Below are 19,588 nucleotides of genomic sequence, written 5' to 3'. Positions count from 1 at the left end.
TTACGCCCTCATGGAGCGTCTTTCCATGTGCTTATTGGCCATTTGAGTATTTTTTACTGTTGAGTTTCTCTTCAAGTTTTTTTGTACACTCTTTAAGTGGGCTGTCTTCTTATTGAGTTTATGGGTTCTTTATATATTCTAGATAAAAGTCCTTTTGCAGATATAAGTCCTGAAATACTTTCTTTCTGCCTGTGGCTTGTTTCTTCATTTTCATAATGGTGTCTTTGGAAGAAGATAAGTTTCTCCCTTTTATGAGGTTTGATTTCCCACTTTTTCTTTTATGGTGTGTGCTTTTTGTGTCTTCTCTAAGAATTCTTTCTTACCCCATGAAGATCTTCTCCTAGGCTTTCTTCTATTCATTTTCTACTTTTTGCTTCTGTGTTTAAGTCTATAACCCACTTTGAACCAATATTTGAATGAGGTAAAAGTCAAGATTCATTTTGTACCATATGGATAACCAATTGTCCCACTAGCATTTTTGGGAAAAATACCCCAAAACCCTATCTTTCTTTACTGAATTACTTTGGCCATTTATTGAAAATCAACTGACCATTTATGCGTGGCTTTAATTCTGAATGGTTTATTTGGTTCTATTGAACTGCATGACTATTGATACTATCTACATTTATTGTAACTTCATAGTAAGTCTTGAAAGTAAGTAACCCAAGTCATGTACCTTTGTTCTGTTTCAACATTGTTTTGGCTATTCTAGATCTTTCACATATTCATAGATATTTTAAAATCAGCTCATCAATTAAAAAATACAAAAAAATACAATAAAATTTTTAAAAAATATTTTAAAAAATCAGCTCAAGTTTCCCCCTCCCTCTTCTAAAGCCATTTGGAATTTGGGTTGAGATTATAGTGACTTTATAGATTCAGGAACATTAACATCTTAAACATACTGAGTCTTCTAATCCAAAACATGGACTATCTCTCTATTTATTTAGTTCTTTGAAGTTTTTTCTAAGAAATGTTTTATAATTTTCAGTATACAAATTTTGCACATATTTCGGTAAATTTATTCCTAATTATTTTGTTTTGTGTGCTATTTTAAATGGTACTTTAAAAATTTCACTTTCAGTTGCTCATTACTAGTATATAAAAATACATTTGATTTTTGTATACTGACTTTATCCTGAACATTTGCTAAATTCATTTATAAGACTGCTTAGGATTTTCCATACACCCGATTATGCTGTCTGAATAAAGACAAGTTTTCTTTCTTTTTTCTAATCTTTAGGACTTTTATTTCTTTTTCTTGTCTTAGTGAACTGGTTAGAACCTCCAGTAAAATGCTGAATAGAAACGGGAAGAGCAGACATCCTTCTCGGTCCCCATCCACACGGGGACAGCACGCTGCCTTTCACCCTTGTAGTGTGATGTTGGCTGTCAGTTCTCCCCAGATGCCCTTTATCACAATGAGGGCACCTGGTTTGCTAAAAGCTTTTATTACAAACAGGTGTTGAATTTTTCGTAAAATTGGTTTTTTTGGTGTATGTTTTGATATAGTTTATCTTTCTTAGTCTGTTGAGATGGCAAATCACAGTGATTGATTTTCAAATATTTAGCCAACCTATATTAACTTGATCATGATGTATTATACTTTTTACATATTGCTGGACTCAATCTGTTAATATTTTGTTAAAGATTTTTTACATCTGTATTTATAAGGTATATTGGTCAGTAGTTTTCTTGTAAATTCTGTGTTTGGTTTTTATGTCAGGTTAATTCTGACCTCATAAAATAAGGTGGGTGGTGTTCCTTTTCTCTCTCTTTTCTGAAGAAGTTAGTGTACACTGAATTAGTCCTTCCTTAAATAAATGATAGAATTAATTGGTGAGGCTGTCTGGGACTGGAGTTTTCTTTGTGGGAAAGTTTTAATTATAAATTCAAATTTCCTTAATAAAACAGTGTTGTTTTTCTATTTTCTACTTCTTGAGTCACTTTTTGTAATTTGTGTATTTTAAGGAATTTCTTCATCTAATTTATAAAAATTATAGGCATAGAGTTGTTTGTAATACTTCCTTATTTCCTTTTTAAAACTATACTTTAAAAAATATTTTTCAATTACAGTTTACATTCACTATTTTTTTAAAATTAGTTTCAGGTTTATACTGTATACACTTTATTTTTCTTCTTGAAATTTTCATTTTTAAATTCAATTTATTGGGGTGACATTGGTTAATAAAATTATATAGGTTTCATGCATAGAATTCTATAATACATCATCTGTATACTATATCATGGGTTCACCACCCAAGTCTCCTTCCATCACCATTCATACCCCCTTTACCTTGTCCTACCTTCCCCCATAAAAATATTTTTTATTTTGGAGTATTTTTAGCTTTAAAGAAAAGTTACAAAGATAACAGAGTATCCAAATTCCCCCTCACCCAGTTTCACTTTCCCCTAATATGAAGTATATCTTATGCAGTGCACTTGTCAAAACTACGAAACCAACACTGGTACATTATTATTAACTGAGCTGCAAAATTCATTGTAATTTCATTAGTTTTTCCATTAATGTCCTTTTTCTATTTCAGGATCCCATCCAGAATTCCACGTAGCATTTAGTTGCCAGGTCTTCTTACTCTTCTCCAGTCTCTTGACAGTTCCTCAGTCTTTCCAATGTTTTTAATGACCTTGGCAGTTTTGAGAGGTACTAGTCAGGTATTTCACAGAATGCCCCTAAATTTGGGTTCATGTGAAGCTTCTGCCATGACTTGACTGGCGCTTTGGAAAGAATACCAGAGGGGTGATGGATCCTTCTCATTAGCTCATATCAGGGTCACATAATATTCACATGGCACCACTGGTGATGTTAAACCTGATCACTTGGTTAAGGTAGTGCCTACCACTTCTCCACTACAGTTACTCTTTTACACACTTTATCTTTTGGAAACGAGTCATTGAGTCTAGCCACATGCAGTTCAGGATGGCTATGAATGCAGCCCAACACAAAATTGTAAATTTACTTAAAACAATGGGATTTTTTTGTGACTATGTGTCACAATGTGTTTAATGTGTGGCCCAAGAAAATTCTTCTTCCAGTGTGGCCCAGGGATGCCAAAAGGCTGGACATCTGGGTTAGAGAGAATATCTACAGTTATTACTTGGAATTATTCTGTAAGGAAGATTTGCCTCTTATCCTCTATCCACTATCTTTTAACAAGGTATCTTTTCCATCCATTTACTTTTCATTTATCTGACTCTCTATATTTAAAGAGGAATTCATGTAGATAGCATGTAATTGGGTCTTATTTTTAAATGTAATTTATTAATCTCCTTTAGTTGGAGTATTCAGACAATGCATATTCAATGTAAGAATCAATATAGCTGGGTAAATCTATCATCTTGCTAACTTTTCTATTTGTTCCATCTATGTTTGGTTCCTTTATCCTTGTCCCCAAAAATCTTTTGGATCTTCAGTATTGGCTTATTAGCTGGGTATCTCTACCTTAAATTTTTTTCCTTAGTGGCTTCTCTTAAGTTTACAATATACATCCTTCACTTCATAGTCTGCTTTCAAATAATACTGTATGATTCAAGAACCTTAAAACAGCAAACCCCCACCCTCCACCCCTGCCCTGTCCCCTGTGCTACTGCAGCCGTGTGTTTTACTTCTGGCTACATTATTACACACAGTATGGTAGTTTCTACTTTAAATTGCTCAATTACCTCCTGTAGAAATAAAAAAATGAGATAAGTCTCTTACATTCCCCCACATATTTACTATTTATGGCATTCTCCACCCCTTACTGTCCAAGTTTCTCCATGGTATCAATTTTCATCCATCTGAAGAACTTCCTTTAAAATTTCTTACAGTGCGAGTCTGCTGACATGGTTTTCTCTCATATCTTGTTTTTCTTAAAGTGTCTTAATTGTGCCTTCATTTGTGAAGGATATATTCACTGGATATACAATTCTAGTTTGACAAAATTTTCCTTTACTATTTTAAAAATGTCAATCCATTATCTTCTGGCTGTGTAGTTTCTTGCAATAAGTCTTCTGCCATTACTTCTTTCATTTATGTGTGTCTTTTTTTCTCTAGCTAATTTTAAGCTTTTGTTTTTATCACTGCTTTGAGTAATTTCACTATCTACTCTTTGCGTGGTTTTGTTTCGGTCCAGTATGCTTGAGGTTCATTGTGCTCCTTGGAATGCTGTGGGAATCGTTTTCATCACAATTGAAAAAAAATTGGCTACGATCTCTTTAAATATTTTTTCTGTCTTTCCCCACCTTATTCTCCTTCTTGGACTCAAATTACATGTACGTTAGTCCTCTCCATACTGTGCTATGGGTCCTAAAGGGTCTGTTAACCTTTTCTAGTCTTTACCCTTTGTCTGCTTCACACTGGACAGTTTTTATTGGTATGTCTTCAAGTTCATTGTTCTTTTAAGATGTGGTATCTAATATCCTTTTAATCCTATCTGTGGAATTTTCAATCCAGGTATTATATTTTTTACTCCTAGATGTTCCCTCTCATTCTTTTTGTATCTTCTGTTTCTCTCCTTGTTAAGTTCAGGTCTTCTTTTAAATTGCTCGTGACCGATTTTCATGACCTTGAGACAGATTTTGTATCTCAAGGTTCTTGGTGTGATAATTCCATCATGCCTGTCATTTCTGAGTTGGTTTCTATTGACTAATTTTCCTCTTGGTTATGGGTTACATATTCCTGATTCACAACGTCTAGTACTTTTTTTGACAGGATGCTAGTTATTGTGAATGCTGTGTGGTTGAGTGTTAGATTTTGTCTTCTTTTAAAGAGGGTTGAAGTTTATTTTGACAGGACATTGAATTTCTTGCATATCCTTAAAAGGTTGATCCTTTTAAGGTTTTTTTTTTTAAAGAAACAGTTTTGTTTAAACCTTTTTATTTATGTTTAACGTACAGAAAAGTACAAATATTGGTGTTCAGCTTCAGGAATTCCTGCCCACTTAACTGGCACTAAGGTAAAAAATCAGCATGTTACCAGCATTCCTGAAGCCCTCTCTTATGCTCCTCAAGGCTTGATTTTTTTTTTTTCCGAGTACAGTGAACTTTATTGATGGTGCGACAAGGTAGGGTTCCCTAAGCCCCTCTCCTCTTCAGGGGGTCTAGGAATGAAACTGAAGGTCAGAGATTCTCAGTGTGTTGGGGGATCGATTTGTGGCAAGGGACTCCTCAGCAGCTGACGGTCTTTCTTCCTGTCACTGGGGCTGGTGGTCCAGGTGGCTCTTACTCCTTGGAGGCCATGTGGACCATAAGGTCCACCACCCTGTTGCTATAGCCAAATTCATTGTCATACCAGGAAAAGAACTTGACAAAATGGTCATTGAGGGCAATGCCAGCGCCAGCATCGAAGGTGGAGGAGTGGGTGGCACTCTTAAAGTTCCAGAAGACAAAGTCCTCAGTACAGCCCAGGATGCCCCTGAGGGGGGCCCTCAGATGCCTGCTTCACTACCTCCTCGATGTCATTGTAGGTGGCTGCTCTCTCTAGGCAACAGGTCAGATCCACACCTCACACACTGAGCGCGGGGAAATGGAAGGCCACGCCAGTGAGCCTCCATTTGGCTCAGGGATGACCTTGCCCGCAGCCTTGGCAGGGCCAGTAGAAGCAGGGATGGTGTTCTGGACAGCCTCTCAGCCATCGCCACAGCTTCCCAGAGGGGACATCTGTGGTCTTCTGGGTGGCAGCGATGGCATGGACTGTGGTCATGAGACCGTTCACACTGCCAAAGTTGACATCGATGACTTTGGCTGGGGGCGCAGAGCAAGCAGTTAGTGGTGCAGGAGCCTTTGCTGACAGTCTTCATGGAGTTGTCATACCTGTCATGGTTCACACCCATCACAAACATGGGGGCATGCCAAGGGGCAGAGATGAGGACCCTCCTGGGTCCACCCTTCACATGAGCCCCTGGCTTCTCCATGGTAGTGAAGACACCGGTGGACGGCACAGCATATCCAGCACCAGCATCACCCAATGTGATGTTGGCTGGACCTCACTCCTGGAAGATGGAGATGTACTTTCCATTGATGACTGTGCCTTTGAAGTTGCCATGAGTAGAATCATACTGGGACATGTAGACCATGTAGTTGAGGTGATGAAGGGGTCACTGATGGTGACAATATCCACCCTGCCAGAGTGAAAAGCAGCCCGGGGGACCAGGCGCCAAATACGGGCAAATCCGTTCACTCCAACCCTCACCATCGTGTCTCAGGGTTGAGGCTGGCGCTGCGCGGGAAGACAGGGCTGCCGGTCAAACAGGAGGAGCGGAGAGCCTCAAGGCTTGATGTTAAGCTTTGGTGGGACAGGGCTAAAACAATCTACCCAGAGCTAATTTAGACTACTAGCAAGGCTTGGCCTCAGGGGGTTTCTGATGCTTCTCCTGAGTGATCCCCTATGGTCTTCCTGCTCTGGCTATTCAGAGCTTGAAGGATCCCTAGTCTGTGTGAGCTCCGTCCCACAGGTGGGCAGGTCAGTCTTCAGCCGATTAGTCAAGAGGACCCAATTCTGATTTCTGAAGCTCTTTTGCTGAGTAGCTCCCTCCTGTTTTATAATCTGACCCACAAACTACCTCTTCCTCAAACTCAATCTCTAACCCCTTAACTCAGCAAGACTGTAGTGCTTGGCTGGGGAGCCCCCTCCTGGGCCAAAGTTCAGAAAATGCCTCGGGGCAGAAGCGGGGGCAGGGCGGGCTGTAGGCCTTATCTTACTTGCTTCCTTTCTCTCAGGGATCATACTCCTGTACTGCTTGTTGTACGATATGTGAAAACAGTTGTTTTCATATTTGTCCTGAGTTTTAGTTGTTAATGTCAGGGGCAGAAATCTAGTTCCAATTATTCCATCATGGCTAGAAGCAGAACAAAGGCCTCTTTTAATAAAATTTCCAGCACGAATGCCATGTTTTGCAAGATTTCATCTACCAAAATAACCCAATCCATATGTTCCCTTCATCCTTCCATCTATCTAGTCAGTGGCTGCTAGATCCCTGGGAAACAAAGATGAATAAAACTTGATTCCTGCCCTCAAAGAACTCATAATTAAAATGGAAACACAGAAATGTGTAATAAATTATCCTGCTGGTTGATAAGTATAATTATATAAGCAGTACAGGAGCTGTGGGGACACACAGATATGGCCAAATCCACTTGGAGAGGTCAGGGAAGGTTTTTACAGCCTAACGTTTAGAGTTAAATCTTCAAGAATGAATAAGAGATTGACAGATGGGGTGAGACATTTGGGACAAAAGAAACTCTGTATGCAAAGTGTGAAGTTACAAAACAACATGTAAGCTTGGGAGAAATACTAAGAGTTCCAAACACCTATAATGCAGGGTCTGAGGCAGTGAGGAGAGAGCTAAAGCTATAGGAAAAACAAACCAACCAACCAACCAACAGGTGGATATCATGAAGGAGGGCGTTGAATGCCATCCTCGTCATCATTTGCATCCATAATTCCTACAATCTACAGAGCTCATAGGACAATTTTACATATGTTATGTGCATTATATTTAATAGTCACAACGATGTTTTAAGGAAACAAAGGCTCAGAGCGCGTAAGCAACTGCCCAAGATCATATGGCTAGTAATTGAGGAAGCCTGGATATATGAGGTTTGTCCAGAAGGAAGTCCAACCGTTGTTAATATAACAAGAACGGTTTGCGCGACATTGATGTAAGCTGGCAGCCAAGGAGAGTGGACTTAGATGCCCGTGTGTTAACAATGATGACTTCACTGTACTAGTCAGTGGGGGCGGCAGATGTCGTTGAGTGAGCATGTGTACTGTGTGGCTGTCGCATTAAAATGACTGAGCGAATACAGCAATGAAACTGCATTAAGTTTTGCATGAAGCTTGAACATTCCTCCACAGAGACTATTTGGATGATTCAGAAGGCTGCAGCGATGGGCAACTGGTGATTGGCAGCTTCGTCACGACAATGTGCCCACTCACGCATCATGTCTCATGCACAGTTTTTTGGTGAAACATCAAATCACCCAGGTGACTCAGCCCCCCTACAGCCCAGATGTGGCATCCAGCAACTTCTGGCTTTTTCCGAAACTAAAATCACCTTTGAAAGGGAAGAGACTTCAGTCGATAGATGAGATTCAGGAAAATATGACGGGGTGGTTGATGGTCATTGGGAGAACTGTGTGAGGCCCCAAGGTGCCTACTCTGAAGGGGACTGAAGTGCCATTGTCTTATATACAATGTTTCTTGTATCTTGTTCTTTTATCTTCTTCAATAAATGTCTCTCTTTTTCATATTACATATATGGATACTTTCTGGACAGACCTCGTAATTACAGGTCTCTCTGATTCCAAAGCCAACAAAAGGAACTTGTCTTTAATCTATAGGTACTGGGAAGTTATGGAAGGCTTTTTGTCCGTAGAAATTTTTTTAGCCCTGACTGGTGTGGCTCAGTGGATTGAGGGCTGGCCTGTGAACCAAAGGGTCACCTGTCCAATTCCCAGTCAGGGTGCAGGCCTGGGCTGTGGGCCAGGTGCCCAGTAGGGGGCACTGGAGAGACAACCACACACTGATGTTTCTCTCCCTTCCCCTTTCTCTAAAAATAAATAAAATCTTAAAAAAAATCTTTTTAAAATTATGTTCATTGATGAAATGGTTTTAAATATAGTTAAATTTAGTAAACTATAACTATAACTAAATATAACTAAATTAGGGAAATATAGTTAAGTTTGTGTTTTATAAAGCTAACTAGTGCTTGAGGAAGAAGGGCTAGAGAGTCCCAAGAACCAGTTCAGAAGCTGCTGGTAACAGTGCAGGAAAGAAATAAGAGCTTGGACCAGGTGGCGTTTTGGAGAGATGGAGAAGAGGCTTTGAAAAATGCAGTGTCTGTCAGATGCCGTCACTAAGTAGCTTTGGCAAAAGAAAAGACTGGGAGGTCCACCGTGGATATGCTGATAGGCTCCCAGTCCCTGGTCCTGAGCTAAATGCAGGGGACACAATGATGGCAGGATATGATTTCTCCTCTCAAGGACTCATAGCTCACAGAGTCTTAGAGAACGAAACCTATGAATTCTATTGTGACACATTAAGAACGTTGGTTCTTTGAAGCCACTTCACTGATCATTTAAAAGGCATCTTGGAGTGTACCGTCTTCAGGAAGTCTCCATTGCTCTCCCTCACATTTTGTCACCCTCAGGCTCTTCTGTGCCCGATTTCCGCTTTTCTGGCCCCTACTCCGGCACACTGTGATACTCATGTAGGGCACACCGCCTGCTTCCCCTACTGGAATGTGATCTCTGAGGGGGATGACCAGGTCTGCTTCATTTTTGCTCCTCAGTGCCCAGCATGGGGTCAGAGCATTGCAGAGGGGACCAGTCTGCGCCACAGTCTCTCTCACCCTGGGCTGCCCCAGGCCACTGGCCATTCCTTGCACCTGATATACTGTACTTCAGGCGCACTTACCACATTCACTCAGCAGTTGCAATGTCCATACCTAAGACATACATGGCTTAAAGGGAGAGTTTCCACTGAGAGGGAATTGGGGTAGCATTCCTTGGACCAAAAGAACTTGAATTATGGTCAGGAAGCTCTAAGAGACCAACCACGTACCCTGTTTCTGACATGAGGAACAAACCTCACAGTGTCTGGTACTTTTATTTTTCCTACTTCTGATGGAGGCAGCCCAGGCTCTGGTGTTGTCCAGCCGGGGTCCTGGGGTTCCGACCTCAGCTCTGCCCCAGCCAGCCGTGTGGTCTGTGGTTAGGCACGTGCTCGCTGAGGTCTCCATCTCCCTGTGGAAGGGAGAGGACGCCAACTCCATGGGGCTATGGTGCTAACTGAATGAGGTCCTGAATGCTGAAGGCACCCAGAGAGGCAGCGGGGCCGGTGGCTCTGTTGAGTGACAGAGTCGGGTTTGCTCCTTGGCTCCCCCTCTTTCTACCTCTGTGGGTAAAGTGTGAATAAGAAAAAGACCTTCTTTAGAGTGATGTGAAGAGGAGATGAGAGGTCCATGATGAGCACTTAGTACAATCATAGCACGCAGGGGTCAGTGAATGGCAGCCACTGTTTAGCTATGCTACAAACTGAACATCTTTACAGAGCACAAATAACTCCAACATCTCCCAGCGAGTTAAGAGCAGAAGATCACGAAACCTTGCTGTAAGCCATTCATCAGCAAACACCAGTCTCTTCCAGAGAGCGGACCCCATGATGCCAGCACGACCCATGGCAGTAATGGAGCAACAATGCCCACGGCGAGGACACACACCCAGTGACACACACCCAACCCGGTACCAGCACCATGTTCCTCTCAGTCTGGAAGTTGGAATTAACTCGAGATCTTCTCGCAGGCAGAGTCAGGGAGGTCAGACCAGAAATACCAAAGCTGTGCTTCCCACTGAACCCCAATCCTCCTCATTCGTAAGGACAATGGGGGACAATGGGTCTACTCCAAACAGTCACCCATGAGGCAGCTCTGGGTAGCAACGTGAAGCAAGTGTGAGGTCAGATGCTACCCTGGCAAATGCGGCAGCCAGTACTTTCTGCTGCCCACGTAACTAGAGCCCACGTCCTGTCTAGACCTGAGGTCACGAGGAAAGATTTAGGGCACACGGAGCCGTGCTCAGAGCAGGGTCAGCAGAAAACTGCTGATGGCCATGTTTGATGGTGTGTCCCAGGAAAAAAAATGGAGGACTGAAGTGCCCCAAATCACTCACACGGAAAGTCCCCTCACCACCTGAGGGGACACGGTGATGTGCTGGAGAGCGATGGCGAGACCCCAAGGCTCCCACACGAAGGGGAGCCATCTAGGCCCTGGGATCGCTTTGCGGCCTTTCAGATGAAAGTTATGAGAGAAAAACATGTCTACAAAAATGAATCACCTCCAACTTCCTTCACTGAGACAAAGGTTCCAGGGAACAGACAAACCCAGTGCGATCCTTAGGGCACAGGAAAGCCACGGCCACCCTCCCGCTTCCCTCTCCCCATGGGGGGATGTCACCTTCATGCTACCCACCACGTCATTTGGGAGGCTCTGGAGGTCATCAAAGGGGGTTTCCAGGGTGTTGGTGTCCACGTTAAGGATCACGACATCATCCAGGGCCATATTTCTGACTTTCTGCAAATAAAAAAATTCCAAAACAGAAAATCATTGAAGCACCACGAGGTCACAGCTCTTCCCCCACCCCAACCCCCGCCTTCTCTGGGGAAGGGGAATATGGAAAAAAAAGGCTTTTGACAAACGCTTACTCTGGGGCAGGCCCAATGCTAGATGGTTCACGTGTGTGAGGACACTGTCACAAAAATGCTGTGAGCTTGTATGGTCATCCCCAAGCCCCAGGAACGGAAAAGGCGTCACAAAGACTAAGTCACCATGTCCCAGGCCACACAGCTAGGAAGAGAGATCTTTATGCCCAATGTTATTTTTACCCTCTATTTTCCATTTTTTTTAAATAGAAGCTGAGATCGAAATCTCTGCCTCCAGGTACTCTGATATACAGCTGCGCTCTCGTGACACCCACAATCAACCCAGCCCCTCTCATTTACGGAAGGCTACATGCCCATCTCTCTTCTGGCTCGTCCTCCTTTGGGATGGAATACAGTGAATGGCCTAGTGTTAACATTTTAACATTTCCCTTAAACATTAGGTAGGAAGGTTACACTTTCAATTTGGCTTTGTTTTCCATAGGAACCCAGCTAGTGAGTCACAGCCCAGAGGCTGCGGCCATAAGCCACGATTCTACTGTTACAGGGAAAGGGAGACTCGTGTCTAGCAGGTGTTTGGATTGGTGAGAGCAGGAAGGGATTAAGGTACAATATGGGAAAAAGGAGAGCCCACCATCTGGGAGCAAGTCTCCAAGGTCTGTAAGAATACAAGACTGCGTGAAGCTTCAGTTCTCCATTTTTAATCACACCATTCACCCAGTGCCAGGGCCCATCTCCGTTTTCCTCCTGCCTCCTCACCACGCCTAGGCTCATCAAACCCTCTCACTCCATCCCATGTCTAAGCTCGTTTCTTTAGAGTCTAGAACTTCCAAACTATTGTCTTTATTTCCTCTTGCCCTGGTTAAACAGAAAGACCCTATAATTTGTCTAAACTGGGACACTTTTGGATGTAAAAGAGAGCATATCAAGTCAGGGCAAAGGCATAAAATGGGACCTAGGGTATATGTGAGGAAGGAATCATTTTCTTTATTAGCCATTTTCACAGCTACTATATGCGATTATGGAAGTGCGCCCTGTCCAAGGATGCCTGGCCAGCCAAGCTGGGGGCGAAGTCTGCCAACCCATGTGTCTGCCACGTGACGTTAGTCAGAAGTGATGGTGGTAGGAGGGAAGAGATACTTTCTCCTAATTCGCCCAAGGGTACTGTGTAGGCTAGCGATGGAGCTGGACATCCCGATGGCTGTTTAAGCCTAAATTTGTGAATGCCCTGGAAATGGACAACAGTTACAATGGACTAGAAGACTGCTGGTGCTTGCTTTATGCTCTACTGACCTTATCTTACTTAATTCTTAACAGACCCTGCAAAATGCATGTTATCACCCTTATTTTATGCAACATTAGGAAAATGAGGTGCAGAAACATGAGGTAAGGGGCAGAGGTAACATGGCAGCCCCATCGTGCCCTTCCTCATGAGACACCCCTCATTGAGAGAGATCCGCACAGCCCTTGTCGGTGGGCCCCAGTACCCTGGGCCGGCTGGGGTGTGGGCTCCTTCAGGGCTCATCTGTTTGGCTCACCACCGCATAATAACCAGCACCCGACAAAATGATTTGGTACCTACTAAGAGCTCATTAATATTGGTCTACGTTTGTTGTCTCGAACTCCAGCCTCCAGCACTGAACTTGGTACCTGTGTAAACATTTCCAGACTCCTCCCAGCAGGAGTGGAGCCATGCTGGTCAGAAGTTTCTCAGGGCTGAAATAACACTCCCTGAGGGCAGAATCCTGGAATCTTCCCCCTCAACAAGACCAGGAGCCTCAAACTTCTGCTACTGGCTTCCCTAGGCCATGGGGGCCCAGGCCACAAACCTACCAATCAATTCATAGTTCTACTAAGTGCTTACTACAGGCTGAGACCGCAGAAGAGGGACAAGATTGCCTATTTCGAAGTGTATTCTCCCCCCCAAACTCCAACACTTACATTAACTGACCGCCTTACTTAGAGTGAAACACTATGAGCAAACAGCGCTGATAATACTACACATCATCAGTGTTTCACAAAGCACAATCTTTTTTACAGATGAGAACATGAAGACTCCTGATGAATTGCCCAGGGCTCCTTAGCTGCTTCCTTTTGCAACCTGACAGGTTAAATACCTTGCGGCATGCTAGCAGGAAGTTACAAACATGGCCTCCATGACCACCTTGTTCACTAATCTCACACTTCAGAGCTCACGCAGCACTTTTGCAAAGTGTCTTTCATTTCAAGCAATGTAGCTCCAGGTGAGGTATCATCATTCCCATTTCAGAGGTGAGAAACTGAGGCTCAAGAGAGCTGAAGGGGCTTCCTCAGGTTATGTGGCTACTCTGTGGCTTCTTCCTCTGTAAAACCGAGAGGATAACTGTGACTGCCCTCCTTACCCCACTGCCCCCATGGGGCTGCTGGGCACACAGTCGGACTTCGCAATAATAGCTATTACTATTACTTTAATAATACATGCACCAGCCTGCACTAGTCTGACGGCTGTGGAGGCAACGGCCTAAGGGCAAAAGTCTGCTGGCCCCTTCTTAGCAATTGCTGGGCTTTCACTTCAAAGACACCAGCACCAGAAACAATCAGAGAAGAGCGGAAGAAGGGCAGAGCCCCAGCTCAGGCCCCAAGGACTGAGCTTAGGGCAGCTGCACTTCAGAATCATCATATATGAAACACTATATATATATATAAATATAAATAAATATATATATTAATATAAATAAATAAATATATATATTTTTTTGCCTCTTCTGACCTTCCAAAGAGCTCCAGATATGTCAATGCAAGGGGGAAGGGGCCTGGCCGTTGGAGAGAGGCCGCAGGGGCTGAAAGGCCCAGTGAGTGGCACGTTGGCTGTGGACCAGAACTGGCGTTGTTTCTGTGTTCCCCGCGGGGCCCCAACAGCAGAGCCTGGCCCTGTGGGCTCTCCACGGCTGGGCTGGGCAGGGCTTTTGATTTCTCCCCACTCCTGCCTGGAGGACTTGCTGGTTTAGCTGTGTGGAGTGTTTACTTTTTCAACAACGGCGGCAGGCTGAAGAAGAGGCAAAAACCTGGCACTTTTTTCCCGACTGAGTAGGCCAGGGTCCCCTTAGTAACAAAAATGCCCAAGCACCAGGCTCCAGGCAGGGGCTGGGTCGGCACAGTTTCCTCTTGCAGGACAATGCTGCCCTCTTGGTGGCAAGGCCTCTTCCAAAGGGGCTGCTGGCACGGACCCCAGGGCCTTTCTGAAGCTCAGTGTTCCCAAGGAAAGAATCAGAGGCCAGCTCGGGAGGGTAGTGCCTTATCCCTGGAAGCCTCATGGAAACAAGGAGAATGAAAAAGACAAAACAAAAAAACACAATAAACCTCAAACGAGGGTGCGAGAAGGGGTCGCTTGTGGAGAAGGAAGTTGGACCCGTACTGGGTGCCAGTCATTTAATCCTGTCCATGTCAGGAGGGAGATACTGCCATCTCCATGGTCATGACAAGGAAACGAGGTTCACAGAGCTCAAACAAATTGCCCAAATCACATAGCTAGTGAGTGGCAGAGCTGAGTTTTGAACCCAGTCTGACTTGAAAGCCTCTGAAGATGTCCCCAGACCGATGCTCAGACTTTAGTACAAATACCTACCAAAGCAGTTTTACTATCACACTCAGGACCTGCTTTCTCTTGCCTTTTGTATTATAAAAATGACATATGACTACTGGGAGAGAAAAAAAAGGGAAAGACACAAGAGTTCAAAGAAGAACATTACGGTTACCCTCATTCACCCATTTGGAGAAAACATTTTGGTGCGTTTCCTTCCACATTCCTCTGCCCCAATTCCTACTTAAAAAAAAAAACAAAATGCAGTTGAAACAATTCTTAATGTTTCTCTCTGATTCTCTATTTATTACATATAAGCAATGCTCCACTTCATCAAAACCTTTGTAAAGATCATTACTAATTGTTACAAAATGTTTCACTTCATGGAAACAAACCCACCATCTAAGTCCCTTCTGCGGGCTATTATATCCGTTAAGAAATTATTATATGTAATATTGTCATGAAATCTGTAGGCACAAAGCCTTGTGCTTTAGGATGGATTCCTAGAAGTGGAATTTACTTTCCACTTCTTAAAAAGTGTCCCTCTCAAATTCGACTTTGAAAAAGATAGCTTTACTTCCAATTATTTTAAAGTCATTTTATCCACAGCTTGTGTTTCCTACTCTAAGTGAAGAAAAATCAGCAAAGACACGAGCAGATGTCAAAATAGTCCTCCAAAAACCCTACCCAATTAAAACGCTGACTAGTACCGCAGCACACCGAGACAGCTCTCCGGCGGCCTGTCCCACGAACACATCCCTCTCTTTTTAGTTACAACATATGCCGAAGCTCCTGCCAGCTGCAGACCCTACCCTCACCAGACTCTATAGGCATTTTCTCAGAGAGAAAGAAAGAAAAAATACTGACACACACACTGGCTTTCCAAATGGCATTTCTTGCATAGAGAAATACATAAAAGTGGCATCTTCCCATAAATATTGTTAATCAAAAGTGTCTTTCCCTTTATGCTTTGTCACAGGCAGATTTAGCATGACCCCGTCCTTTCAGGACAGGGAAGGGAAAAATCATAGTATGGCAGGTGGCAAGGCCGCAGAGAGGAATAGGGGATTGCCCTTTACCTCATGGATTGCCTGAGGCAACTCATTCAACCTCTTAAATCCCCTAGGTTTTCATCCGTAACATGGGGATCATGACCACACCCACCTCATAGAGTTGTATGTAAAGGAGTCTGCATGATTCCCAGGACATCCATAATGGGCATTCGACCAACAGTGGCTCTCTTGCCTGTGTGTCTCCTCTCCTGAGTCCCCAAGAACTCAGCCAAGCCTGGCTAACTTCACGCCAGAGGGCCAGAGGTAGCAGTAAATTGGCCTTTCCCTGTGCTCCCCTGTGGTTATTCCCACAACCAGAATTAGGAGTCAATCGAGAGTTATTTTTACAGGTATTCAGTGCCTCCCCTCGACTGTGGGCTTCTTGGGGTCACGTGACAATTTCTGTACTCTCACTCCTGCCCCAAGTTAGGCAATTCTTGAATGAATGAATGAGAGGCAGTACAGCTGATGGGTGAAGAGCACAGGATCTGGAAGCCGGTCGGTCTGAGTTCTAATTCGGCTCCACTACTCACCAGCTGTGTAAATTTGGGCATTTCACTTAATCTCTTTATGCCCCAGTTTCCTCCTCTAAAAACTGGGGATGATAACAGTGCCTACCTCATTGGTTTGTTACAAAGATTAAATGGGTTAACCTTTTTAAGGTACTTAGAGTGGTGTCTGGCACATGAACAGCTAAAGATAAGCATTTGTTTAATAAAAAGGAACAATCTTTTGAGGGTACTAGTAATTCTATAATTTTTACTGTGGTGGCAGTAGTTTCGTGAACATTTAAAACTGTCAAAATTCACTGAATCATACACTTTAAATGGACTGTTTGTTGTACATATATTATACCCCAATGATAAACACATTAGTACTATGTCCAGAATACCGAATAAAATCATGATAGACTATAAAAAATAACAAAGCATGAATGATGTTGAATGAAAGCTACATGACAAGATACTTTTTCCCTGGGCCATCACCCAAGGTACATTCTGATTTGCAGCTCTGTTTGGCTCCCTGCCTCCTTCCTTTTTTTGCGTAGCCCAGGATTTTTTTTTTAAAATTTCGTTTTTCACTTATGCCCTCTTAGAATAAACATAAAAATCCAATGCCCCTAGAAATTCTGATACACTTCCCTATACAAAAGTGGGGTCCATTCGAGAATCACTCTACTGTAGCTAAGAAGGCTTTATTGAACTTTACTTTGTAAAGTTGGTGTATGGGAACAATGGGTTTTCAATCTAATCTATAAAATGTCAATGACATTTGTTCAAACCACACCAGCCCCGCAACCAGATGAGGGGTGATCCTGCCCGTCCAGGGAGTGGACGGGGCTGTGAGTGACAAAAGGTAGGACTTAGAACCATGCCTCACAAGGGAGAGCAGCAGTTGGCACCGGCAATGGAACGCCGGGGATCCAAAGAGCGGTCGGGGCATGTGCTGCTCCCTGGCTGCGGAAGCAGAGGGCTGGGGCTAAGGAAAGCAGCGGGGCCTGGGCCTGGGAGAGCAGGGGCGCAGCTTCCCCTCTGCCCCCCGGCAGAGCACTGGGCTATACAGGATGGAGGCTGTGGGTCAGTGAGGCGGCACCCATGGGGCAAAGGAGCCAGCACACAGTGAGTCTTTTCTGTTGTCCTCCCATCAGGACCATCGTCAGGGCAGCTCGCATCTTCTTTGTCCCTGTATCTCCAGGGCCCAACACCAGGCCTGCTCAGGAAACGTGTTCACTAATTGGAGACGGAATGAAATACTGTGCCTGGACCCACTCTGCTGGGAGGCAGGCCTGGCAGCAGATGTCAACGTAAGCACAAACGGACAACGCAAGCCCAGCGTAAGCAAATTTGAGTTTGCTCAAGTAAGTGCGATGGGAATAACAATAATGATGGCAATGATAACAATCATGTAAAATTACCATGATTAATTAGTGCAGAATTAATTCACAGTTGACACAGAAGGCAAGATAGGAGTTAACATGGAGGTTAAGATGACTGGGTTCCGGAATCAGACAGCCGGATCCAAGCCTTGCCTCTGCAACTGTGTGACCTCTGGCAGGTTCCTCCCTCCCGACCCTCAGTTTTCTGGTCTAGAAAATGTGGATACTACTACTTACTGCACAGCTGTGTTGTGAGGGTTGAGTCAGTTTGTGTAAAGACTTTAACACAGTGCCTGATTGCAGTGAGTGAACAATAAATGGAGGAGCTATGAAAAGTGAGTCTCTATCCTTGCCATTTGAAAGTTATATCAATAAATGAAGTAGAGTTCCAAGACTCTAAGAATTTAAACACCTGATTTTCGGACCAAAGGTTACTTCAAACTCCTACCAACCTACTGGCCTTTTCCTGCTTGTCTCAGAAGTATGAGCACAGCCCTGGCGCCAGGCTGCCACACTCTGAATCCCCGCTCTGCCGGTTACAGCTGTGCTACCTTGGGCAAACCTTGTAACCTCCCCGTGCCTCAGTTTCCTCATCTACATGAGATTAAAATAGTACTGACACCCAGGATAATGGTTACCTTCGGGCTGGAGGAAGAACGACTACAAGAGGGCAAGAGAGGCTTCTGGGGGATGGTAGTATTTTGCTTCTTTGTCTGGTAGTAGTTACATGCGTGTGCCTTTCTTGTAAAAACTCATCTTGCTGTACACTTAGGATGAGTACACTTTTCCCTATAAATCTCATAGTTTGCTAAAATGTTTACAAAAAGTAAGTAACAAGAACATCATCAGACTTACAGTGATTAGATGAGTTAACATACATATAGTACTTAGGATACATTGTCTAGTACATTACAGGCACTGGGTATTTATTATTATTATGAAAAAGCAATATAGCATTGATAGAAAGGATTCAATCTATAATATTTTCACTGTAAGAAAATCTGTTTGCAAAGGCAGACACCTCTAGAACACACATGGCTCCTTTAGTCTGCCCTGCCCCATCTCCAGTGAGGAGTAAAGCAGCAACGTTCTCAGGCACCTTCTGAGAGATGCCTGCAGTTGGAGTCAGTTTTGTCTGGGAGAGCAGCAAGAACACGACTCAGATGGACTGGGCTTTGGATTTTATCTTGTTTAATTCCTTCTGAGGACCCAGGGCAGGCTTTTTAAACCTAGTAGAACCTCAGTCTCTTCATCTATAAAATGGGGCTATATTCACATACTATACAGACTTGTGAGAGAATTAAGTAAAAAGGAAAAAGAGAAATATTTACGTTGCACCTACATGGCCACGCTCCCATGTGCCCAGGGTGATGGCCTTGCCTTCTCCCTGCTGGAGTCACCCCTGAGGCCGCAAGCACAGTCTCCTCTCCCATGGCCAAGCAAGCGCCTGAGGCAGCGCCTCTGAGACCAGCAACCAGACCAATCAAAGGGGTCTAGACCGACATGCAAGGGCACTTTGCTTCAAGAGGTTACAACCTCCTCTTGAGTCTGCGGGTTATCACACCCACTACATGCTTTGCTTTGGCTCAAAGAAAGTCCGGCGTTCACCCCTCTATGACAGGGGCACAACTGACAAGGCTCCTGGTATTGTATTTTGTCTCCTTTAAGTCTGACTTCTCAGCAGGTGGTTGTTTTTTTTCCCCCCAGAGGCAATATGGTTAAAACTAAATCAAAAACTACATCTTAACAGTTTGTTAATCCAAACTTCATCCTCACCGACTGACTGTTGCTGGCTTCATGCAGTCACGTCTCAGGTGAACTACACTCCTGGTTATGTGATGCAGAGTCACAGCGGACCTTACGGGGGCCTGTGCAGGCCAGGGTGGCGTCACACACTCTGCGTCCATCCGCTTACTGACTTTCACAACAACAAAAGGAGCGCTACA

At 43.8% G+C, this 19,588-nt stretch overlaps 1 protein-coding gene across 8 annotated transcripts in view; it reads right to left on the bottom strand.

Moving 5' to 3' along the window:
• The window catches only part of DENND1A (DENN domain containing 1A), a 478,231-nt gene that overhangs the window by 166,970 nt on the left and 291,673 nt on the right, over nt 1-19,588 (bottom strand). For all 8 annotated transcript variants that reach the window (XM_054584397.1, XM_054584400.1, XM_054584396.1 and 5 more), the window contains one exon: nt 10,968-11,069. In XM_054584397.1, the coding sequence (XP_054440372.1) occupies nt 10,968-11,069 (102 nt within the window). The remainder of the gene's footprint in view (nt 1-10,967; nt 11,070-19,588) is intronic.

The sequence above is a fragment of the Pteronotus mesoamericanus genome, unplaced genomic scaffold (assembly GCF_021234165.1).
Source record: "Pteronotus mesoamericanus isolate MK-2021 breed Mesoamerican mustached bat unplaced genomic scaffold, CSHL_Meso_final contig_78, whole genome shotgun sequence".
Lineage (NCBI taxonomy): Eukaryota > Metazoa > Chordata > Mammalia > Chiroptera > Mormoopidae > Pteronotus > Pteronotus mesoamericanus.
This window is presented reverse-complemented; position numbering and strand designations above follow the sequence as displayed.